The sequence below is a fragment of the Strongylocentrotus purpuratus genome, unplaced genomic scaffold, assembly GCF_000002235.5.
Source record: "Strongylocentrotus purpuratus isolate Spur 01 unplaced genomic scaffold, Spur_5.0 spur5_scaffold_7, whole genome shotgun sequence".
Classification (NCBI taxonomy): domain Eukaryota; kingdom Metazoa; phylum Echinodermata; class Echinoidea; order Camarodonta; family Strongylocentrotidae; genus Strongylocentrotus; species Strongylocentrotus purpuratus.
This window is the reverse complement of record NW_022145613.1, coordinates 13,859,805-13,885,937: the sequence shown is the minus strand read 5'-3', so window position 1 is coordinate 13,885,937 and position 26,133 is coordinate 13,859,805. Positions and strand designations below refer to the sequence as shown.

The following is a 26,133-nucleotide window of genomic DNA, read 5'->3' as shown; positions in this document are numbered from 1 at the left end:
CTTTTGGGCTCTATAGCCCTAAAGTTGATTTGACAACTAATAGTCGTTATTTTCCCACTTGAAGATATTTTCAAGCCCCACCTTTTTTAGGGGAGTTCTAAGTTAGTATTATCTTTCAAATGCAGTTGGAATTTAACTTTTTCATTTTTTGGGCCTGCAAATGGGACATAGTACCTTTAAAAAAGGTATGTGTGCCATTTTAAACAGGGTATGTTCCAACGCGTGCATTAATATGTCAAAGGTTATATGCAACGGTGGTTTTCACAAATCATTATTTAATGTGTTGGTGAGTTCCTCGCTTTTAAAATACATGATCAATGAAATGTTTCAAGAGTAGTAACACAATAATTTGGTTTAGGTTTTATTGGACGGTGTAGCTATTTATTGAAAGTTATCCCCATTATAATTATACCCCACTGAGGGGGGTCTATGATAAGCCCTCTGCCAGCGGATAAGAATGAAATATATTTGTTAATCCAAACAATGATATTGACACGTGCGCGCAGATTCGGTAACTGGATAACCGATTTCCCCATTCTTTTGAAAATACCCTTTTTAATGAACATTTGGAATGACAAAAACATGGTAAAAAAAGTGCTGTCGGATAAAATGTATCCAATATGGCGTAAAATTTACATTAAAAAAAGAAGAAGAGTAAATATATATATCAACTGTGTTTTTTTACGAACTTTGTCATGTTGGACTCTCTTTATTTTCTTTGATTTCTACGATAGTCGCATTTCTATATTAAAACTGAGAATGAATCTGATATTGATATACATTTTTTCTTTACAGTCAAATCCCTTATTTTTGTTGGGGTGGGTCGAAGCTTGCAGGTCAAAGGCGGGTTGGGTTTTGGGGGATGTTATCAGGGGCGTAGACAACGGGGGGGATGAGGGGGATGCATCCCCCCACCTCACAAGGTGGGGGGGATGGCATGTACAATCATCCCCCCAGGTTTTGGGGAATGATATTTGCTTACTTAATAAGTCATAATGATGATAATAATAGTAATAATAATAATGATAACAATTATAATATTAATAATAATAATACTTATGATGATGATGATAATAATAATCCTCATCATTATTGTAATTGTGTTTATTATTAGCCGCATTCACACGGTGAAAGCCAATTCAGACGGTAAAAAAAAGAAAATCTTACAAGTATTTTGTGGTTATCTTGTGGTTTGGAAACCACAAGATAACCACAAGATTAAACAGGTGCGGATCTACGGGGGGTTTAGGGGGTTTAACCCCCCCCCCCCCTTGGGCGGCCCAAAAAAACAAAAAAAACAAAAAAGGAAAAAAAAAAAAAAAAAAAAAAAAAAAGAAAGAAAGAAAAAGAACGCACGCTGGAGAGAAACCCTTTCAAGTGCAAATATTGTGAGAAGATATTCAACACATGATAACTCTGGATATAACTGTGTATTTAACTGTTACTTGATTTAAAAAGACGTTATCATGCACTGCTTTTTATGGTCTCCATTGTGTTAATAGATGCCAGGAAAACATCACTTACGGGGTTAAAATAAACACCCCAAAAAAAATCGGATCGCCGCTTCGCGGCTCGTGAACGATGCTCTGCATCGTCATTATTGGTCAATCCCCCCCTTTGCAAAAAGCTAAATCCGCCCCTGAGTCATCCCCCCCAGGTGTACGAACCTGTCTACGCCACTGCTGGCTACCCCCTCGCCGATAAACACCCAACGTACAGTAACAATTTATTTCGGAGAAAAACAATTACGGGTATTATATATGATTTAAACCGTTCCTGTTGCTATGGAATAACGGGGAAGGAACCACGATCAAGGCCGAGTGATGGTCGGGAAATACAGCGTCATTTTGTTCTAAAGGTTTTTCATGTTTGTTTGTTTATTTGATTGTTTCAGTAAAATTCTCTCATCTTTTTTCTTCTCCATTCGATGGGGGAGGGAGGGGGGGGGGGTGGGGGTATATGTGCCTCTTAGTAGTGCCACTAGCTGTGGTATATTATCTTTGTTCCTTGAGGATATCACTCTAAGTAGACCTACACATGCAGTGGCGCTGGCAAAGGGGATACCTCCTTTTAAAATTGTAAATTTCTACGTGTACCTCATTTAAATTCATGTATGATAAATAATATTTAGGGTGTGATTTGAATGTGTGTTATTGTTGTTGTTGTTGTTTTTTTTTTTTTTGGGGGGGGGGGGCAGCATTTACCTCTCGCCCTCTAGAACTGCTACTAGCAAACAACACTTTTTCCAAGGTCAGACTTGTAGGAATAATTGTCCTTAGTATCTTTTCCAAAGATGCTCATAGGAGTTCAGAATCTACTTCTTCAAGTCATCATTCCTCAAAATTTTTTATTTCAAAAACCTACCTGAAATGAAGGGTAGGTAGGGACTACATATACAGTTTTCCCCTTGTTGTAATCAGAACAGTCATGGGTAGCCTACGCATTCTATGTTGTCTTAATTGATTATTTGAACCGGTTATGCTTTTAATGCAATAATTAGATCGATTAAACGTCATCTCTTAGTTATCAAAAATTAAAAGAAATAAGGGCTCGGGAAAAGAGGGGGAAAGGGGGGGGGGGGTGAGAATGAAACGAATAACATTAAATGATAAAAACAGAAAGTAAAAAAGAAGAAAGCAATAAGAAGAAAGAAAAAATGTAGGTGAAAGAGAGAGAGAAAACAAGGCATAATTATGTAGAAAATGAATGCAATAACTGCAAGCCTTCCCCGCCGAAAGAAAGAAAAACATTTCTGGAACTGCATAAGAGAAAGAGAGAGAGGGAGGGAAAAAAAGAGTCGGAGGGAGAGAGAGAAAGAGACGGAGGGGGGGGGGGGGGGGTAGGAAGAGGAGAGAGAGAGAGAGAGAGAGAGAGGGAGGGAGGGAGAGAGAGAATGAGTGTTGGCGTCTGTTCTTTTGTGAACATACACACAGTACACACATTGGTAAATTTTATACCATTCCGAATCCCCGTTGAATTTTTACGGCGTTTTCTTCCACACTCCACACACAATTCAATGAATACCGGTAGAATACAGACACACACAGATTTCGTCCCAGATCAGCTGTTGTTCCACTTTCGTGCATTCGAATCGACTGTATTTCAACGGGCTTGGCGCAGCTAAAATCAGCAAGGTAAATATGCTGTTTTTTTAACGTGTGTGAATAGACATTTTGCCGCTTTTCTAGGCATTAGATCAGGGAGTTGAAATTCCAACTCCCTGATTATATTTGATATTTATAAAAGATGTAGCACAATGCAACAACTGACCTCGATAATATGGTTCCTAACATTAAAATATATCACCACTCCCCCTTTTCTTTCATTTCCACCTAGCATGTTCATGTACATGTACATGTAAACATAATCGCATTGTAATCATTTCGATTTTCTGTTGTAATTTCAAGAACAATGGGCCACATTGCTTAAGTTAGCATTAGATCTATAACATGTGTGCCGGAGATTTAATAAAAGTACACTAATCAATTATAATCAAGGAGATAATTGTATGATATGAGCACAATGCTCTTATATTTCATTCGTACTAAATAACAACATTCTGTGTCCTAATTTAGTCTATACAATTTAGTCTTGATACAAATACTACTTTGTACTATGTACGTCCATTATATTGGGCGTTTTTGTATTATTGTTATATACCCAGACAGAGATATGATTTTTCTTGTAAATGTTAATTCTGTTGTGGTTCGTGTGGTATATGCATTTGATTAAGTTATGCGTGTATGTGTGTAAAGAATATATTTACGGTCTTGATACAAAGACTACAAATTACAAACCACCTACAAGCACACCCTTCTAGTTATACACTCAATAAAATTGCTAACGTGCGCGTGAGCAGCCTCCGTGGCCTAATGGATAAGGCATCGGTTTCCTAAACCGGGGATTGTGGGTTCGAGTCCCATCGGAGGTGTTTATGTGGAATTTATTTTTCGTTTACAAAAGAACATTATTTTAAATTCTGTCTAGATGAACAATCTTTGTGCAAAAATGAGCAAAGCAAGTAGCATAACGCATAGTGTAAATGTATATATCCAACAATACGCTTTATAGCAGTAAGAATAATGTGAATAATGACAAATACTAAAAGGAATTCTTGTTTAGTTATTGTACATAATTTTCTATTTTCTTCTTGAATGATAACACCGGTGTTCTTCTCTATTACGTCTCTTCTCCCCCCCCCCCTCTCTCTCTCTTACTCACTCTTTCTCACCTTCCACAGAGATGCCTTGGGGTGGTGTCACGTGTGTGCGTTGATAATCCAAGTCCCATCCCCGTAAGGTTGTGTGTTGAAAATGAGAAGTGCCATAAGAAGTTTAATATTGCGAATACTGTCGCCATGATTGATTAATTGATTTTATTCGTAAGGACCGCTATCCATAACGCGTGACAACATGAATAGCGGTCCTTTATGAATAGCGGCCCTTGTTGTTGTTGTTGAGATTAATGGCTAGTTTCCATCGTCATTGGATGATTTTCGCCAGTTCCTTATAAATAGCGGTCCTTATAAATAGCGAGCAGATCCCTAGAATTCAGATGTCACCAGCTCCTGCTTTTTCAGATGACTGGTCTGGGCCAGCTGTGATTGGTCAATTAAGGAACAGCTATGACACCATCACTGCAAAATGGTTGTCTGTTACATACAGTGATTTTTGCAACTTTATATTAAAATAGTGAAAAAATGCTCAAAATTGGGAGATGTGAACACTCACCATTGTTCTTAGATAAACATGTAATATGTCCTATGATCATTTAGGACAAAATAAAGTACTTCCCAGGTGGGACAACGGAACTGAAGAATGTTGAGGCTTGGCCCATGGTACGTACTGGGAAGCTGTTGCATGTCCCAACTGATGAATACAAGCTTGATTATGATAATTTTTTAAGATTATAATCAGGCCAAATACAACGACAAAACCTTAAAGGCACAATGATGTTGATGTTTTATAATAGTTACAATACGTATTCAGAAAAGATTCTAAAAAAGCATCCGTGTTATGACAGGTCTTCGACCTACATTGGTAAACTTCTTGCGGGGGCCCGGGGGGGGGGGGGGGGGGGGGGGGGCTTCCGTCTCGTTTGTTGCCTCTTTGTCATGGGGTATCCACTGGCCCATAAACCAAATCTTCTCTCAGTTAGGCCCCTCGGCCATTGTGTTTCACGAACGAGAGCTCGCCATTGTCCTTTCGAGTTGACTTGAAAGATAGCCAACACAATGCGACGTCTGATCCCATTATCGCTTCTCGTCACGTGTTCTATTCTACCATAGTACCTTGTTTGATAAAGCAATCGAAAAGCATGTAAGAAGAAGAAACCCAACGTACGGTACATGTTAGCTTGATCATTGTAGGCTAAAGTCAGTCAGCAGACAGCAAGCACGGAGCGTGAAATCCCATTTCGACATCTTCAGTTAAAAACAGGCATAGAACACTATTCGGAATCATACCTGTATAATCGGTATAGAGATTGTGAAATCGGAGTAAATGATCAGTAGATCAGCGCTGGACAATACATACACCTACATAGTAGGCCAATAATATCACCTGTGCCTTTCTTTGGACCTCATAGAGTATACAGGAATGACAAATGTTTATTGAGTCGACATATTCACAAATAATTATCTTTTCATGAAACGTAGCTTTGACAGGTGGTGTTACGTCTTCCATGATTGTGAGTCTAACATAAGAAAGGGTCCATTATTGTTCACTGAGGTCTGTCAATAATTATATTATACGGCTGGAGAAACTGTATATGTGTGTGACAGAGGACTCCCTAAAGACGACTCAGTGACTCGTTGATATTTTTTTTCTTCTTCTGACATTTATAACTACACCGCCTCTGCGATCCCTGCAATCACCACCAGCACCACCACCGTCAACACCACTGACAGCTAGCTTGGTCGCCATCTCCACCCCTTGGTAATTTCATTTTCGGGAAAACGATCTTGAAATTTGTAATTTCCCTTTTTATTACTCCAGAAAGGGGAATTGATTACCCATGCAAGTCGTTTGCTGACAACAAGCTCCTGTCAATATTTCTTGATCTGTATATATCAGATCTATTCATGTTTTGATGTGACAAACAGTTTCAGATTACAGGAAGGAGGAAAACGTTGTTTGCAGCTATTTCAGGACGTGTCGAGTAGTTCAAGCGATTCTTCTTTTTGCCAAGATTGAGGAAGTAGATATAGTTATCATCTTAACGGACGATTGAGGAAAATCCATGAAAAATAGCATTTATTGTTGTGATCACTTCGTTTGGACAAGTCTGCATTAAAGACGTAGTTCCGTGCATAATCATCTGGAAGAGGTTTATAACTTTAGAAGGAGGACATTAATACTGACAGAGACTTGCTGGTATAACAAATAGAACTTCAGACAAAATTCATATATCGGATTTATCCCAGTTGGTAAGAAGAAGCATAATACCCTTACTTAATTTTTGCTAGCGTTATTTTTTTAAGGGTCAACATTTTCTGTGCTTTAATTTAATGTACTGCTTAGATCTACTGGTAGTTGAATATTCTGCTTTAGTTTGTTTAAACGTGCTATATATTTTTTTTTTATATCTAATGCTCGGTCTCACATGCTTTTTTTTTACACGTAAGAGGTCAGCCCAACAAAGCCCGATGAAAAATATTGTTTTCTGATCTTAATATACGGCGCATGCATTTTATCTACTCACATAGAGTTACTTAATTGAAATATATTGCAAGCCTTGAATACTAAACAAGATTACACATGAATTTGCTATGCTCTGCAAGATGACACATACATGTTTTGATATCGGTGCATATTACGAAAGGCATGTAAACAGTGCAGCGTAGCGTAGTTCAAAACTCCAAGGAGAATCATGGGGGCAGTTAGACACTTGCATATCAAATATGAAACGATAAGACCACTGATTTGGGGCATGGTGTGGGATGGGAACGTGTGTTCTTATTGTTCCTCTCCCCTCTTCCTCTTCCCTACTCTACCCCCTCTCTTTAGCTTTATGTCCTTTGATGGGGGGGGGGGGGGAGGGGGCGGGATACCCCCATGCCTCCCTTAGCTACACCACTGTATCAATGTACATTGTACCCACTGATACTCAGATTGACATTTTAACTTGTTGAACATGACACGTCACATCTGATATCGAGAAGGACATGACTTTGACACGGCTGCATTATCGTATACAAACAGTCAGCCTTGATATACTACCAACCCCTGCAGGGGAGTGTTTCACAAAGACTAAGATTGACTTAAGTTGGACTTAACTATGGCAGCCTTGGCAGGCTATTCATGCCACTGTTTGCTCTCACCATTTACTGGCATTGGTCTCTCAAGGGACTTACAAATCATGGTCACAAATCTACAGAATTCACATTTTTTGATAAATTCATTATTGAAGAAAATCATCATCTAAAGATCATAATGGTGAGCCTGTCATATAGTTACATGTAGTTTAACTCAAAGTCAATCTTAGTCTAATACCCCCTGGATATGAGTGGGTCTAATGTCCTAGGGATGCGCCTTGTTGACAGGGCGGCAGTTGTCGAAGTGTCTTGGATGGTAGTTGATCGAGAAGTAGTATACTCCTATGTACACTATACATGTATTGGGATTTCCAGTCGGTGCCCTGGGGTATTTTTTTTTTTTTTTTTTTTTTTTTTTTTTGGGGGGGGGGGGGGGGGGGGGGTAGTAGGCACTATAGGCAGTTGTCCCAAAGTGAAGTGCCTTTAGGGATGGTACTCCAGGTGTCAGTCCTAAAATCTCTCATTTGTATATCTGTCCGTTTACCATTCATTTGCAATGGAATATGCACGATTTGTTCAATCATTTCAATGACATCACAATTTTCCTTGTTGATGTACTCTACTCACATTTAGCATTGCGAACATTATCCTATAAATGCACGCCATTGACTGTGTACGTACAATGTATTATCGACTTGTATATACTGTACTTACGGTAATGCGTCGATCGATTCGATGACCTTTTCATTTCACGTTCAAATCTTTTTCTCTCATCGATTTTTCTTTAGTCTGGCGTCCAGTTCATTCAAAGTTTACCACTCTTCTAAAATCATGTTATTGTATCCTCTCTTGCCAAGGTTATATAGGTTACTGTTTTGTTCAAAGAGAAACACCACAAGCCGTCATGCGTTACATGAGTTTCCATGGAAACTAAGTGGTCAGAGTAGGCTATTTAGAGGGAGATTTGATTTCTATAGAGGGTATCAAAAAGCTTTTTAATGAATCATTTAAAAATTGCTGTAATTTTTTGTCTTCCATTTAATCTTGGGGCACTAAGTCAGCGTGACTATTTTGTACAATGCACATGCATGTCTGATGCAACATGTACAGGGGTGTATATTATTACGACATTGTAACACTACATACTCCCAATCAATTTGTTTGCCTCTCTTAACACTTGTTAGTACCCCCCCCCCCCCCCTCCGACCATCAAAAACAAATACTCCGGTTTTTAATTTCAATGTATTATTCACTTCCCCTTATGGCGATATTTTGGTAACCGTTTCCCCTTCCAGCTATATTTCTCCTGTTCCATCGCTAAATCAATGCAACTCCCTCGTATTTCTACATCTCCATCAACTCTTTCAATTTTGTGGATTCCATCGATACTAGACTGGTGCATACTCCATGCATGTCAATGACACCTTGTCATTTCGCACAGTCGATCTCTAACTTGGGAATATTATACTCTAGCAATAATTCTTCTCTTCGGTCCCATATTACTCTCATCGGTGATGTATATCAAAGTTCATGTTTACTTCAACTTTGGACCCGGGATATGATGTCATGTAGGAAACAAGTTGCATAAAAAGAACACCATCGATCTATTGCTGGTAAGTTTGCCATCAATGTTAAGTTCAAAGGCAACATCAGTCAACAGCCAATCAAATCAAAGTTTCCATCAATGTATGTCAATGGTTTTTATGCAATGGACTCAAATATCTCGGGCATGGATTCCATGGCGGGGGGGGGGGGGGGGGGCACAGTAGTAAGGGCCTAATAATAATACATCACATTTATAACGTGCCTAATTTCTAGGCGTTATATATTAATTATTACCCCGGTCATCGGATTCAGGCTTACCCACACACAATGTATGCACATTCTCCACTCCCTGGGGAGCATTCCGATCAGTTGCCATTTTTCGAGTGCACTCTTGCTCATCCAACCACATTCACTTTCCAATCCTACCGGGCTCCCATTTAACACCTGGGTTGAGAGTGGCAAATGTAGATTAACGTCTTGCCAAAAGACATTAGTGCTGCGGTAGGACTCGAACCCCGTACCTTATCTACAGTGGGGTGACTTATCCACTAGACCACAATACCTGTAATAAGTTGATGAACGAATCTGAAGCCACCCAGTAAAGGGAAGATGTGTGCTCTTTACACGTTGACGTCTTTCTCTTCTTACTTCTTATCTATCATTTTTCTTATTTTCCCGTTTTCGGATCAGATGAGGTGGGGTTGCCATATGTGTCTGTGCCTCCTGTCCCTACGCCACTATACCTGCACCGGGAGCGAGTAAATTGATGCTCCTCTTACACAAGATTTCATCACGATTCCCAATACAACGTTCCTGAAATTGATTAATACTTGGGGCAATCGGATTTTCCAGGATAATTCATTTCGTTAGAAGGCGATTTCATTATGCTTCCCTTTCAAACTCAGAAAATGGCGTCCAGGATGTAAAAACCGCGTCGACATCTTCCGAATCCCCCATCCTCTTTTGCATCATTCTCATCTTCAAGATAACCTTGTGCGACAGTTTCGGAAGGGTTGCATTATGACTATTATAGTGTCCAATATCGCCCCTTGCTTTCTTGTATACAAGACCGGCTATGAGAACGTCCTCATGCAATATTGTTATATATTTATATACATTTGTACAATCTCCATGTACATTATAGTATTAGAATTGTGCACATAACATTTATTGACATCAAAATATTAAAAATTCTGTCATTTTACTGCATATTCGCTCTGTTCTAAACTATAGCAGGACTGACGACTATACCCTTGCCATCGCATACACGTACATGTAGTTGTGCCTTCCTATGAGTAATAGCTTATTATGAATATTATCAACTCAGTAACTCTCTATTATATCACTGTTCCTAAAGCTCAGCTGCATTATTATCACAATTCAATTTCCCAGGTTTACGATCCTTTGCAGCCTTTGTAGAGAACCCCGTCGCGTGAATTCTAAAGAGTTATGACCATTTTTGAACTTTGAACAAAATAAATGCGGGTCTTTGTCAACTGCCTGGCAGCTTATTCCAGTTTGGGATAAACAACATTTGCATACAATAAAATACTGGCAGAAAGCCTTGTACGTATATGACTGTATACGATGGTGTATATATAAGCAAGATTATTATGTGGTATTTACGTTCTACATATATACTTGAAACAATTACCTTATGATACCTTACAGTATATTGAAATGTATCATTTAAAAGTTTTCTGATATTAAAAGTTGATGGTTGATGAATCTCTGCCTAAACATACATTATGTACGCCTGATAAAAAGATGGGAACATTGGAATATTGTTATTGTTTAGATACATTAATAAAAGTGTTCGAATCGCTCGTTATGGATTGCTTTTGAGTAGTCATACCTCTATTGTTATTTAGGCATGATTATGGTTGACGAGGCTTAAAAGGAACAATGATAATCTAAGGAACAGTCAAGGGGGTAGGGTCTCACAATATGAATCGCGTTTCCTAATGCGACGGTATGACCTTGACTCCCTTAATGAGCAGGTCGTGCAGATTGGTTTCTTACCAATAATATTTAATACTACAATAGTACCTGTTATCGAATTCCCCATAGGTCATTTTGATAATTTATGGGCCTATGGTTCATATATACTGCAATTATCATGCAATCACCCCTAAGAATAAAAAGGAGGCCTAGCTAGTTAGAGCAAGAAGTTGCTGGTAACTTGGTAAGAGAGAGAGAGAGAGAGGAAGAGAGTTAGAAGTATAACATACGAGATATTAAATTATGTCCAATATCCCATCCCTCTCCGACCCTGACGCATTTTACCCCCCCCCCCCCCCCCCTTACTCGACACAAGCTACGCCACTGTTTATCTTTATATACCTCACTTAAGAAATCCAGCCATCTGATTGGTCGAATTGCATTCATAAACTTCAACTGTTCCTGTAAAATTCCCGGTAACCATGCATAAAACATTTACTATTTTTAATAACCATGGTTATTAAAAAAATAGGTCAGCCTCCATGGTTACCCCATAGGTTTACATGTTAAAAAATGGTTTGAGCGATCGAGGATACCGTATGTGTGCGAAGGATTGGTCGGTAATTTCAATACAATTGAATCTCGATCGATCTTACCGACAATTTTATCTTGCATTGTTGACATGAAGACGAAAATAAACTTCCAAAAACAAAAAAACAACATCTGCCGATAGATCTTGATCTAAGTTCGTGCCAATATGCATTGCAAAAGTAAAAGAAGGGTGCTTTTGCGAAGCATTCATCACGCCGAAGCCGGTTTCAATCCACTTTAATGTATATATTGTACAAAACTGCCAAGCTCGTGAACAGCGCGCGATGGCCGAGTGGTGTAAGGCGTTGGTGTAAGATTCATCACTCATTGTACGCAAGAGTTCGACTCTCACCTTCGACAAAAAAAAAAATTATTTTTTATTTTTTATTTTTTAGTCTATTTTTTTTCGGCATATAAAAGTATTAATGACTGCTTTAATATTCGAGAAATAGTTGTTTTCATACGCTCTCGGGAAGGTTACAATTGGGCTATTCCCCTCGGCAAGCCTCGGGGAATAGCACAATTCTAACCTTCCCTTGAGCGTAATAAAACAACTATTTCTCTCAAAGCAGTCATTAATACTATACTATAACCTTACGAAGCTGCATTCGTAGACAATAGTCGTTAAACTTTGTCACTTTGTCGGTCTATTGACCCTACGCATTATAATGTCACAAAAGATACATGTACCTTCTGCACAATGATCGTTGTAAGTTTATACATTACGTTTGTACGTCAGTTTGCTCAGTTGTGTGGATGATATAACACCACCAAGGACTCTTTCATGTGTTGTTTATTGTAATATATCGTAGTAATGTGAGGAGAGGCAGGACACTCATGCATTTATAGGCAAAGGGGATCTATCAACAAGGTACGTTTTCTTTGATATTTTGTTATTATGGAGTACATGCATGGCTGGCCTTCGAGAGAGAGAGAAAGAGAGAGAGACACCGATTTTTTTTTTTTCGGGGGAGGGGGGGGGGGGGGGGGTAACATTATTACACATGAGAAAATGAGCACTGTATTTAGATGTGCGACATGGAATCTCCATGTACAAACTCGGTTGAAAACTTACAAAAAACGCAAATTATATGTAACTATAGGCATGATACATGTATACAGTGTATGTACACCGTGTGTACATTTAGAGAGGAATCGGTTTCTTTACATAAAGTCATACAAACTTCGCTCTAAACCAAAGTTCACCGCCAACAAATAGTGGTTGACAAAGGAAACGGGTAGAGTCAAAATAAATATATTCGATGTTTTAAAAGGAGACTGGTTCACAAACTATCATGACTCTTGACACCATTTCTTTTTTTGAACATTATCAAATGAATCATGTATACATGAGGCGAAATCTTATTTAGTCTAGGTCATCTAGTTTGAAAGCAAATATATATATATATATATATATAAAAGTGCGGGTATTACATTAAAAGGGATTTCCTATAATGCTCGAACAATATATTGCATCCATATTACTACATTTTATGAAACCAGAAATAGAGCTATGATGTACTCTGGGGTTAATAGGGGGGAAATTGATATGGTTTTTGCAGTAATATTTTAAGTAAGTGATGCAGACTCCCCCCCCCCCTTCTCTCTCGCTCTCTCTCTCTCCCTCTTTCTCTCTCTCTCTCTCTCTCTCTCTTTTTGGTTATGGTGAATACAATATAAAAAAGCCTGCTTCATTCCCGCGGTGGTGTGCACGAAACCATGACAAAAAGAAACCAAATGAATATATCAAAATGTAACAAACAAAAAAAAGAAACTCTTATCAACAAAACATCATTGATTCAACCTAGTTTCCAAATTCATCTCGTGTTTACGTTATTTATTCGGCGATGTGCCATACTGGCTTATCACGGGATATGAGGTTTTCTTCTTTCAGTCATATACGTCATAAACACATTTTCTTGTTAGATTATTGGTATATTAGTACCTTTAAACACGGAGGTCCATGTTTTAACCCACACGTAAGGTACATTGTAAACTACATTGTACTTGCCAGGTTTCAATGACATTCTAGCAACGGAAGCGGAAACTTTACGTTTAAAGGATCAAGTTTCGACTGATTCCTAACCTGCTTTGATGACCACCTGTCTACAAAGACCAATTTGTTTTGTTTCCCTTGAAAATTGTTTCTCATTGAAACATGTATTAAAGGAAACTGTCTACAAAGATCACCTGTCTATAAAGACCATTTTGAGGTTCCCTTGGGATGTTGTAATAGACAGGTTTGACTGTATATACTTCTTGTATTGTTAAGTATCTGTTCATTGTTGACTGTGCTTTTATATATATTATCAATGTAATTCAATTGTGACTCCCAATAAGCTGTGAGCAGTCTATTTTGCAACAACTTATTTTTCTTTTATTCTCAAAACAAAACGTGACCCCACCAATTTATTCCCTTTGCAAGTCCCATTCTGATACAATGCGAGACAAACATGACTGTATCAAACAATCTCATGATATTTGTAGATAGGCCTGGATACCTTTCAGGCGGCACATGCCCCTGGGAAAACCAAAAACTATCGCATTGTATACAAAAGAAGAATTTGCCCAATTCACCAACATTCACCATTCACCAACAAGGACGACCAGAATCGGCATTTTGAGAAGTATATGTGTTCTTAATTGACGAAACTGAACGGTCTGTTAGTCGCATGTTCTATCAGACTTCATTGGTTGCATTCAGTCAGGGGTATCTCCTATTGTATCTACTCTTTCAAACCACAGAAATGCAAACATCAAAGATCATGATGAAAGGATTTCCTTTACACAGTTTTAATCACACATAATTTGTGATTATCAGCTTGGACTGGAATATATTGGGCATGAAGACACAGTCACATGCAAACAAGGATAAAGGAATACGATTACAGGTGCATTCTATTTTGTTCTTTTTAAAATTAGTTCTAAAAATGGAATAACGTTACAGGTTCGTGCTGTTTTCTTTAAAAAAAGCTCAGGTAAAACACTGTTTCGAGAAGAAGAAACATGTTGGTCCGAATAGCTTCCATTTGTTGAAAGGGAGACGGGGATCCGTGTTTAGGAAGAGTTTGCATAGTCAAGACAAAAGCAGTCTAAAGCACTGTGGATTGAATTAATTAAGGAAATCGGTATACAAGTTTATAATGGGCTTGTTTTTCCATTTACATCTCTCTTTATTTCTTTATTTTGACTGCTCTTTGAATTACTCCTTTTTTTTGCCATTTGAAGAAAAAGGGATCTATCAACTGCGACGCTAGGGAACTATGTCGGATAAGATTCGCGATTTTTTTTCTCAATCTATTTTCCGCTTTAAAGTCCTCGACCAAAATTAAAAGATATTAGACCTTGATATGTACTGATGTGAACGCTATTATCGCAGAAATATTCGCCAAGAGTAGTATTCCGGAACAATACTGTTACACGTTTAAAGAAACCAGTAGTTACAACAACAAAATATCATTTCTCGGAAAAACCAGCTTTTCCAAACTAAATGTTACGAGTATTGTCAAACAGTGAGTGTACCATCATTATATGCCGCAAAATATGGACAAGTACCATTGTTTTTGTTAACCTATGTCCATTCAAAGGCTTATCGTTATTTTTTTTTAATGGCTAGGATAACCCCTAGGATCATATTTATTACTCGTATCTGTTTTTCTTTTCCTGCAGATGCCGCGAAAACGTACAGTGAGCCGTCCGTGCCCCACGCTGTGGATAGGCAGCCCATCATACAAGTTTTAGAAACTCTTTCTTAGTTCGTGTTATGTCCTACTTCAAACTCGATTTCACAACCATGGAATCTGACCCAGATCTCAGCTCAGTAAACGAACTCAGTGATGAAGAAGAGGAAAATACTCTCCTCGATCGCATCCCGCCTCCGCCTGTCGACAAGACGCACAAGGCCCGTCAAGGGAGCCGAGTCATCAAGCCAAAGGAACGGAAACATATTCTGATTGCTGTTGTAACAGTACTCGTGTTCACCACACAGTTCGCCTGTAGGGGATACCTGACGGGGGTTCTCTCAACCATACAGCATAGTTTAGATATCTCACAAGCCGAAGCATGGCTCGTCGACATCGCCTTCGACTTTGGCGTGGTCATCGGGATCGTCGGGTTGCTCTCCTGCAGGAGGTGCGTCAACCGACCGCGCTGCGTCGCCGGTGGTGCGTTTCTCATCGGCGTCGGGCTCTTCGCGTCGTCCGTACCGTACTTCATGCTCCACCCGTCCCCGGCCTGGCTGTCATCGCCGGTCGCCTCTAAACTACCCCAGTATGAACTCTGCGACCTTGGCAAGGTGCCCGATGACGGACCTGTCGATAATGGCCATGAAGATGAAACGCTGGATTACATCAAGAGTTTGAGTGGGAAAGAGCTGGCTGTCATATGCGGGATGCTTGTGGCTGGTTTAGGAGCAGCTCCTCAGTGGGTTTGTGGATTCACCTATCTGCAGGATCGTACACAGAAGCACCCTATCGTGATTGTCAGTAAGTAGAGTTGTCAGCAACCATAGTAAAGACAGTATGTGATTTAAACAGGATTCACGAAGGAAGCTATTATAAATGTCCAATCTATGTCTACTCATGAATCGACTTTTTGATAACATTACAGTCATGTCAAACGTATTCTGATTGAGGTTTTGATTGCATGGTATTAATTTGAAAATACCCAGTTGGTATAAATATACAGTTAAATAATTAGATATTCTCTCATCCAACATCCATGCATGATGATAAATAAATAACTAAACTCTAAGCCCATACTATTTTGGCAGATGTCAATCTGCATCATTAGACCTGCAATATATATACCTATATATATACTTCATATATTTTTTTATTTTGTTTGTTAAAGCATTGTACATGATAGGATCGCTCCTAGGGCGTTGGACTGGAAGCCTCTTGGCTTTCTTCATTGAGCGTAAAACAGAACCGATGAGCTCGTACGGTGCCATATCAAGATGGTGGCTTGGCTTTCTCCTGCTCGGTAAGTCATCTTCTTTCTTCTTCTTTACGTGCCATGTCCTGAGACGTTGGCGACCATGGAATGCCACAACTCTCTCCCATATTCTATGAAGTAATTCATTCTCCCCGAGATCAATTCCACTTTCAGAAATCCCACTCCTTAAGCTACCCATCCACAGAATCCTCCTTCTACCCCTACTCCTCCTCCCCTCTATTCTTCCTCGGTAAGTAGTATCCCAATTGTCGCTTTCCCAAAGCTAGGAAGGGGCTTGAAACTAAAAACTTTGGTTATGGGAAATGGCCTAACAGTCAAAGTTATTTGGACCCTGCACGAGGGTCATACCATGTAGTTTGTCCCATACGGCACATTCGTTTTATTCATTTATTTCATCCAAATTGGAAAGTCTCTTTAATACGTACGATCAGTGACTATTATGGTAGGGAATCTAGTGATATGGGAATTGGCCACAAATCAATGTGATTTTTTTTATGGAATGAAATGAATAGATAACAATATTACATGTAACTATGTCATAACATTGCAAGGAATCGCCCCTAGAGAAGGAGATAATCCAGAGACATTTTACCATCTCCCAATTTCAGCTCCATGGCAATTACTCTTTTTAATTAGAAAAAGTGTTTGTCTCATGCCCCTACGGTTACAGGTTACAGGTTACAGACCAGATGATCCGTTAATGCTTTGTCCTCGCTTTTGTACATGAAAGGAATACATAGTCGAGCGAAAATTACGACTGTATCTTCTGTCTCTTCTCCACAGGTTTGAATGGTTTCCTCACCGCGCTCATTCTTGTGTTGTACAACGACGTAGCGGAGGGAGGGGGCTCGAAGACGACTCAGAACGGGCGACATAAACGACTGAACAGCGAGTCTTCAACGGTGGGGAACAACGAACAATCTTCTGCCATTGGGTCACCGATGGGGGCGCCTGATCAGAACGACAGTTTCTACTACATGCGACTGGACGACGCCGGCAACATGCCGACAAGCACTAGACACTGTAAGAAGATGTTCAACTTTTCGTTACTGTCATCTCTCACCTGTATGAACCTTAAAGTATGTCAGTTGAAGAAACCAGTCATGTTAACTATTATTTTAAAATTAGAGTGCGAGTCTATCAAAACTCCTGTGAGTCAGAAAGGGTTAGGATGATTTCTCCAACATCTTGACGCACACTTGTACGCCAATGCTTTGTTGAAACATACACACGGAAGAAAGTACCTGTTTTTCAGATGTTTAAAGGCATCTAAATAACAATTTATTGACATAAAGTAGGTGAAATTATATCACGCATAAGAAGCCGCTTGTTACAGACTTATTAAATTTTTTAAAATGAATACATAATAGTTTGTCACATTACAATTTCATCGCTGATGGTTTGTGCCAAGACAAATTTAGAGACCATTATGTAAATGAACGATTCCAAAGATATCTTGTCATAAATGGTGATTTTAATAATTCGTTGTGATGTAAGTTTTAGCGAGACCCTATAATAACTTTTTCTAAAAACACTCTTACAGCTCACATCGCTGAAGCCTGTTGCACGGTTTACAAGCAGAGCAACCTCGTTCTGTTGTGCATAGCAACCAGCTTTGAGGCAGCAATCCTGACGGGTTTCCTCGTCTTCCAGCCAAGGTTCTATGGGATCGTATCGGGTATCGGCATATTTGATGCAGAATTCTACTTCTGTAAGTATGCCATTATGGAGAAGGCAATTACTACTGTTTATTGATTGTGACGAAGAAGAGAGTATTGTCTATGAATATTGTTTATGTGACTTTTGCTTAGAGATGTAATGATTTCATGTCCATTTAAGAAAGTTTAAAATAAGGAAGGAAAGTCGTAAATATGATACCCGGTAATTTGTTGATAACATGGGCAAAAAACCTGAGCTTTTTTGAAGAATACATGTATCAATGAGGAGCAAGTCTATCTAAATGAAATCATTTCCATCTGTAGCTCTTTCTGCAAAAACTTTTGGAAGTCTTCTTTCAATAAACAGAGAGGTCTCGACGTTCACTCTAAGAGGTCACACTGTCCGTTATCATGAGAAAATAGAAGGGATTTAAGATTATGTTGTAGTATTTTTTCTCTGAAGTACATGTATGTCCAAACCAAGCAACAGTGATGCCTTTGAAGATCGGAATCGTTTGTGAGAGCCTGAGAAGGCTATCGTTTCGGACACTTTTGGCACTCTTTCCAAGTCAGTCAAAACCCTCAAAACCCTTTCTTCTTACCCAAAATATAAATACTTTATTATCATGATGTCTTTCCTCCTTTCTCATCGTAGCAAGTGCGGTACTGATGGGTCTCTTAGTCGGTGTCATCATCGCGATCGTCGCCCTGGTGGCCATGAAGCCCTCTATCTATCACATGTGGAGAGTGACATGGATCATGTGTTTGGTCACCATGGGTATCATGTGGGTGCTTTTCCTCTACAGCTGCGACGAGGCCCCCGTGGACGCCTACCGGGAGAGTCCTGGCGAGCAGACAAAGTGAGTCCCTGCTTGACGGTCTTGCCCTAATAATAGTTGAAGTTGAGGTAACGATTCGGAAGTACTTTGTTTAAGTTGAGTATGAACAGTGTCCAAGATTTAATCCACATAGAAAAGCAGAAGATCTCAAAGATTTACTAGACTAAAATTTAACAAGAGGGTTGTATCAATAAGAAAATGGATTGATCAAATTTTGAAGTGTCTCAAAGAAAGATATTACAATGTTATACAAAATTAATCGCAGAACGGGTGGGAATCCCTCAAACCTAGATTACATTTTAATATGATTAACTGTGCATACTTTGCACCATGTTGACCATTGTTAAACATTTAGGAGGTAGAAGAGTCTCGTCACCATCATAACACTATGGGCTTAGATTAACTCAGAACTAAACTTGATACAGTAAACAACTCGTCAAAATGATAGTATAAGCTGATTGATATAGAGTTGCAATCGATCCGTATTGACGGCAAGTCCTCTAATTCATCTAAACATTAAATAATGTTAGACACTTACGTAAGTTTACGATCGAGTTGAATCAGTCATAATTTTAATAAAAACGGAGCCATTCCACTCAATGTACCGGCGTCACTCACTTCAATTTTTTAAAAATTTGTTTAATGTGTGTCTGTTTATACCAACTCTCTCCTCTCTCTCCCTTCTCTCCCCTCCCCTTTATCTACATTTATTTCTTTTTTTAACAGGGCGGATGATTTATCAAAGTGGGTTGACCTCAATGAGACCTGCTCTGATCAGTGTAGCTGTCCAAACCATGTCTGGCATCCCGTCTGTGGTTCTGATCACGTGACTTACATCTCCCCTTGCCTGGCTGGTTGTCAATCACTCACTGGAAAAGCCAAATTCGTAAGTCACATGTTACTCACAGAATTAAGCTGGAAAAAATATATTTGCTATGGTATCAAACAGTATGGACGTAGTCATACAGACTCTTTTAAGTGATGGCAATTACAAATATAACGTGGTAGGCTCTTTATTAAATCGAGGTCTCTTTTCGGCACAATTTATTGCATAAATTAATATACATGTATTTTCATCTGGCAATTGGCATGTTCGATAAGCCACCTTCTTCTCTGAATTTTGGTGAGAAGATTGAAGAAAACTTGGACCCTTTGGAAGAAAAAAAAATCTGATTCACGCCACTTGGGTGCCGTAGTTTCAACCAGATCATCTCTTGTCAGCAGGGGCGTCACTAGAGGGAGGGGGGGGGGGGCGGGAGACACCTCCACCTATCAGGATATTGTCTGTAAAATTGCGCTGCCGTCTAGAAAAATGAGAAAATGTGGGAGGGGAAGAAGAGAGGGAAAGAGAATGAAAAGAAAAAAAAGAAAAGGAAAAGAAAGAAAAGAAAAGAAAAGAAAGGAAAGAGAAGAGAAGAAAGAAAGAGAAAAAAGAAGAAAAGAATGCAGTTGAAACGTCCGACCAGTATGCAGGAATGTTCCGGATTCACCTCGAGTGCATTTCGAGTGCCGTTGGAATCTATTTCGATGTTTTCGGTACTAAAAGAATCCAACTGCATTCATGCACTTCGAATGCGGTCGGAATCTTTAGATTGCCGCTCTAATGCGGCTCGAATGCAGTTGAAACCAGGGGCGTTGCTATGGGGGGGGGGGGGGGGGAGGGGGGGGGGGGGGAGGTGCGACACCCCCATCTGTCTGGATATTGTTGGTAAAATTGCGCTGCCGTCGGGAAAATGAGAAAAGGGCGAAGGCAAAAAGAGTCAGAGCCCCTTTAGTTGCATTAACCAAATATTGGCCTAATGTTATTTCTTAGTTATTTGTCTCTCGTATTTTTTGCAGAATTTCACCAAGTGCGTTGGTATCGAGGGACCTGACGGTGAGATGGGGAGTGCCACCAGCGACCCTTGTCCTGCTGATTGTAATCCTCTCTGGTCTCATCTTCTTGCCGTCTTCTTCATCTTTCTTCTCACCGGTGTCAACTTCCCCATCATCCTCCTCCTCGTTATCGGGTACGTACAGTTTGGGATTGCCAACCGGTGTCTTTCTTATTTCCATAATCTCTGCCTTTGATGCACTTAGTGCCTGTCGGGCTAACTCGGCACCGCGCGGTGATTCGTTCTCAAGAGTTGACCTGCTGTAACTTCACTGTCACACGGGACCTTTTAATATAGATAGTATTTGCAAAATCTTAAGTTTTAAAAATTACAAAATCGACCTATTCGCAACTCTTTCACACATTCCTATATCCAATCATCTTGAAATGCGTTTTTTTTTTAAAAACTTCTAGTTATCGAAAACTTCACGCAAATGTCCAATATTGCGATCTATGCAAGCTTCCCTTGCTAAACCAGCCGTCATTTTCCGCCGGATCCGATCGATTTGCTCCTAGTGCAGAGTACGCCTTAATGATCACTCAAACGTCATAAAGTATGTACTTATAGCAGGTTTAATTATTTCATAGTATTAATGCGATGTTTAAGGTTATCATTTCATTTTCCCGCGGTTTGTTTTCAGGACGGTCAAGGTCCATAAGCGGAGCCAGTCATTGGGAATGATGGTCATTATGTGGCATCTTATTGGTAAGTAGGAAAGGTTAGACTATGTTTGTAAACCTGTGTTTATTATACCTAATAAAATCCTGGGCCCCGTTGCACAAAACTTACCACTGATGGTAAGTTTGCCATCAATGGTAACTAACATGGAAACCTGCTTTTTATTCCAGGAGATCATAGGGTGATGAGTCATTCTCTGTTGCTTCCCATGGACTTAAGACTATCTTGATCAGCTAGAACTTTCAAAAAAGACTTGAAAACCATGCCGATGAAGAAAGCGTATCATTAATGTAATGATAATGATTTGATCCTTGGTACTTTCGTAAACTGTATGATTCTTTTTTGTTGCTAGTGCTGTTGTCAATTTTGTCATGATAATCTTTTGTTGCTTCTTATTTTCCTAAATTGTAGGTTTTGTCAATGTCTACATTTATTAACTGTTCATGCTTGTATTGCTTTTTAAGTCATTAATGATATACCAAGGGTGCCTCTTTCAGGTAGGTTTGTTATTATCATCAATAATTATAGTATGACTAAGTTATCTTCTTTATGCCCTCATGTTCCAGGTGTTTTACCGGCGATAGGCTACTTCAACGCGATCTTGGGCCAGGCCTGCTCCCTCTGGCAGTCTAAACACGAGTTTGTCGGCCAGCACTACACCGACTGCCTCATGTACCATCCTGAGAAACACCACTTCTTCTTCGTCTCTCTCGTACTCTTCCTAAAGGCCTTCGCTCTCGTGTTCTACGGGATCTCGTTCAGGGTCACGGCGAGATTGAAGCAGGACGAGGATGACGTCACAAGTAACCGCGATTGGATTGGCTACAACGGCGAGAGGGCGAGCGTGGAGCTTGGGAGAGTCGATCGAAGAGGAAATGCAGCCACTTCATCTTCCCCAGCATTTTTGTAATGAAGACAAGTCTTTCATATTTTCAGCATTTTACAGATGAAAAAAAAAACTTTGAGAAATCAAGTCAGAATGAGAGAGACCTCGATCATTACACCATGTTGGATTGAATTTGGGCCTTATCTTTTTGATTAAGTTATTTCGTCGGTGTTGTTATTTTTGTTGTTTGGTCTGTACCCGGGGTCTGTACTGCGATTATCGACCCATTTTGTGTAATTGACATCGTGAGAACATTTCAGTTTTCATGCGGAAGGAGAATGAAAAACTTTTCTTTATTCAAGAGAGAAGAAAGCAGGCTGTTGTGGAGTGAGAGCGGGATCGAGAATGGTGGGAACCAAATTCAAGAGGTTACGTTTCTGCCTGGTCGGCCATAATTAAGGCAACGTTCAGCGAGGAGACCACAATAATCGTCTCTTTAAGAATGATGATATTCAGGAATTCGGAATGCCCTATTCCAGTCGTGATAGATATGTTGCAGAAAGTCATGGGCAGATTACTATTTACTTTTGCTGTCATCAAGTAATTTGTTGTTATTTTTTCGTCATTGCTTCTTTTGTGAATTTCAGATGCTTCTTTGCCATTTATGTCAGCATATTTTAATATTTTAAAGAATGTAAGCATTTTCTTCACCAATATAAGTTTGTATTTATCATGCAGGTCAGCTCACTTTTCTTCATCGTCTTTCGTTAAAATATTGTTTCGTTTCATTCAGATTTGAAATAAAAAGGATCATTGTATATGTCGTTATAGGACATGACTTTTGTACATTATATTTAAAGTATATTTTAAATTAATGTTTTAAGTGGCATGTATAATGTTTTGTTATTTATTCAGTTAAAATTCATACACATGATTCTCATAATACCAGGTTATTCCATGGACGTACTAAGTTCAGGGACATAATTAGGCCTATTAGCTTTCTCCATCTCACTATATACAGACCAACCTATTACGTTGCCATCTTTAATTTGTCTCTCCCTTTTGATATTGTATACCAAATACACGAGTCAATTCGTAACCACCGCAATGTTTAATATTTTTAGCTTATTATTTGGCAACGAAATTATTCAAACCATGTGCTTTCTTAAATGAATTCTGTTTCGAAACCTCGCTTCGCTAAATATCCATGCCCGTTTAATTCTGTTTCATGAGTTTGGTAAATTTGTCATTGTACATGTATTTTCAATATAAGTTACCTTCGAAGCAAATGCTGATGCTTTTGTGTTTTTCAATTGTTCATTATAACAAAGTATTACATTGTATTTTATACACAGTCATTTTAGAGTGATCATGGACTACTTTTAAACAGATTTTTTACGGAATAATTATGACTATCATTCAGGCCTGCTATCATTTATTATACCAGCAGTGCGCAACGTCAATTTTACGTTCAATTCAAAATAATGTAAGTAATGGAACCAACCTTTTAAATGATTAACCGTCTTGCCATTCATGGTGTACAATTTTCTACCCTAGTAAATCGATATTTTTGCTATAGGACAATGTCATTTCATTTCACATGATTCCACAGAGTAAACGTGTACAAAAATCGAGGCTAATGATAATGCCTTTAATAGTACTTTCATCATTTTTTTCGAGTACTATTGTGAACTTCTGGCTTCCTTATTAGGTGAAGATTGACAATCTGTTAACAATGCTGCTGAAATCGCGCACATTTTCATGCTTATACAACGCAGACATTGCTTAATGTGGACCTGCAATCGTTGTATTATTTTTAATTGCCAACATTTTGTCTTAAAGTATTATTTTGATTGTGTTGATTGTTGATATGCATGTATATAGTAAGCATTGTTTGTATTCGCTGTGCCCAATATTCTTGTTTCAACTGGAATTGTCAAATGCCACATTTTATCGAGTTTCGAGTATTTTTTTTTAAAGCGCTAAGTGGTTTACTATTTATTAGCCTTTATTATGCAGTTCATTTCATTTCATTTGATTAGGGTTTATCGTCTCACTGTAAAAGCAGTAGCTATGGGAACAAAGAAGGATTTTCATGAAAAATTAGTCATGTCCCAGCCGCCCCGTAAAGATAAAAGTCAGATGGAGGGTGGGAGTTTAACCCCCTCCCCCACCTCTCTTCGAAAGTGATGTTGATGAAGGGCATTTTTCTTGTCGACAATTTGTAATTATGAGAACCTTCGAACGAATGCCTAAATTTGGGCCATCTAAATGTAAATGTCTGTCGTAGCCCTACCCTAAAACACGACCTCCGTCTCTCAGTAAGCATAACAAACTGTAACATTCTTTTTTTTATGAAGAGAAAGAAAATCATCTTCAAAGTGATTTACTAATATTTATGCACAATCCATTAGTATTATGTGGGATTGGAGAATGATATCGTGGGACTTTTTTTTCAACTCGATGTTATGTAATACAGGGGCGATTCCATGCTATGTATCCATGACGATATAATTATTTGTATCCATTGATTTTATCGAAAATGGCAAAATAATTAGATATGACCTTTGTCTAATGGTAATTACATGTATATGTTACCAGAAACTACAACTAGTCAATAATCGGTCATATCAAAAGATCTTCATTTTTGGATGAAATAAAGGATATAAGACTTGTGTCGTATGGCGGAATTACGCTCAATCTGTATCCTTACGTATGAACATGTATAGTACAAATAATAATCATTGACAGTACTCGACTTTCTTTCTCTCAAGCTTCAATAATAGTACTGTGCGGTTTATTCCATTTTTGATTGGTGTATATATTCGAATGAATATGTAAAATATAGATCGCTGTTATAGTTGTATTTTTGATAAAAGTGGATGTGATTTTTCGGTATCCCTTATCTAAAATAAATCAATCAAAGATGAGGTGCAAACATCAAATCGAGTTCGTAATCGTGTTGTTTTTTCTTCTTCCTTTTGCTTTCATTTATCCTTCTCTTCTCCTTTCTCCTTCATCACACCTTTCACTAATATTTCGCGTTTTTTATAATATCAAGCCCCAGTGCAATATAGTTCAAAGCATAAAAACAATCTCTTTTATTGACACTATCTTCGGGTGGTAGAGGTTCTAAAAGGTGAATGGGGGTGGGGTTATTAATACCCCTATCGTTTTTGCGACTATATATACACCACAAGCTTCTTAAATCACTGCTAGCCACCCCCCCCCCCCCATCGGCGGATCCGAGGGCTTTAAAAAAAAGATGGTAACGTTAATTTTACCTTCAAAAGGGGGGGGGGGGGTGTTGAGAAAAAAAATAGAGCTCCATACCCCCCCCCCCCCCGTCGAACAAACCCTAAACCAGTGCTCGCTACGCCCCCACCCTAACCCCCCCCCCCCCCGCTTATTCGGCCCCGCTAAATAATTTCTCGGGCCCCCTTCCTCGCCGCCGGCAGGTTCCGCCCCTGCCCCCCTTTTTGTGCTGGGCCGCCTAGATCGACCCTTCGTCCTATAGTACATGAATATATGATGCTTACTAATTAAACGAATCTGAGTTATACAAAATCCTGTAAAAATCCTAAAAAGGGCTTTATTTTATTCAATTATTTCTTTCATATTCCATTAATTATTTTAATATAGTGAACAAGTAGGGGAATCATGGAAAATAATGTCTCTGCATGTGTGGCCTGGGCCCTGTTTCATAAAACTTGTTAACAATAACATGATACAATATTTTTGTTTGTTTTAATAGCCCAGTAAAAATCGTACATTTCATAGATATAAGAGTAGATTTATCATCGATCTGTGGCAGATGTTATTGACAATAGTTTTATGAATCATGATCATCATTGTCATCATCATACCACCCCTAGCTCCGGTCCCCCAAAACAACAACACACACATGCACACTAGCTTGAATCAGTAATATCAATCAATCATCAATGTTATTAACTTCATTAATCACTCA

At 39.0% G+C, this 26,133-nt stretch overlaps 1 protein-coding gene and 1 non-coding gene across 6 annotated transcripts; both read left to right on the top strand.

The window, feature by feature from the left end:
* The first annotated feature begins 3,001 nt into the window (after positions 1-3,001).
* LOC763758 (solute carrier organic anion transporter family member 5A1) lies at positions 3,002-25,108 on the top strand. 5 transcript variants are annotated; one of them, XM_030974014.1, is made up of 10 exons: positions 3,002-3,134; positions 15,002-15,816; positions 16,184-16,315; positions 17,072-17,311; positions 17,832-17,999; positions 18,602-18,806; positions 19,512-19,671; positions 20,625-20,794; positions 21,300-21,364; positions 21,904-25,108. In XM_030974014.1, exons 2-10 carry the CDS (start codon positions 15,096-15,098, stop codon positions 22,245-22,247), a joined length of 2,205 nt encoding a protein of 734 aa, XP_030829874.1. In that variant the 5' UTR covers positions 3,002-3,134; positions 15,002-15,095; the 3' UTR covers positions 22,248-25,108. The 5 variants fall into 5 exon arrangements, with proteins under 5 accessions (XP_030829874.1, XP_011672649.1, XP_003723873.1 ...); XM_011674347.2 differs by lacking the exon at positions 3,002-3,134 and adding an exon at positions 5,333-5,936; XM_003723825.3 differs by lacking the exon at positions 3,002-3,134 and adding an exon at positions 5,333-6,427.
* Positions 3,859-3,931, top strand: TRNAR-CCU. The gene has a single exon. It is a non-coding gene; the product is annotated as a tRNA-Arg (tRNA).
* Positions 25,109-26,133: the final 1,025 nt, after the last annotated feature.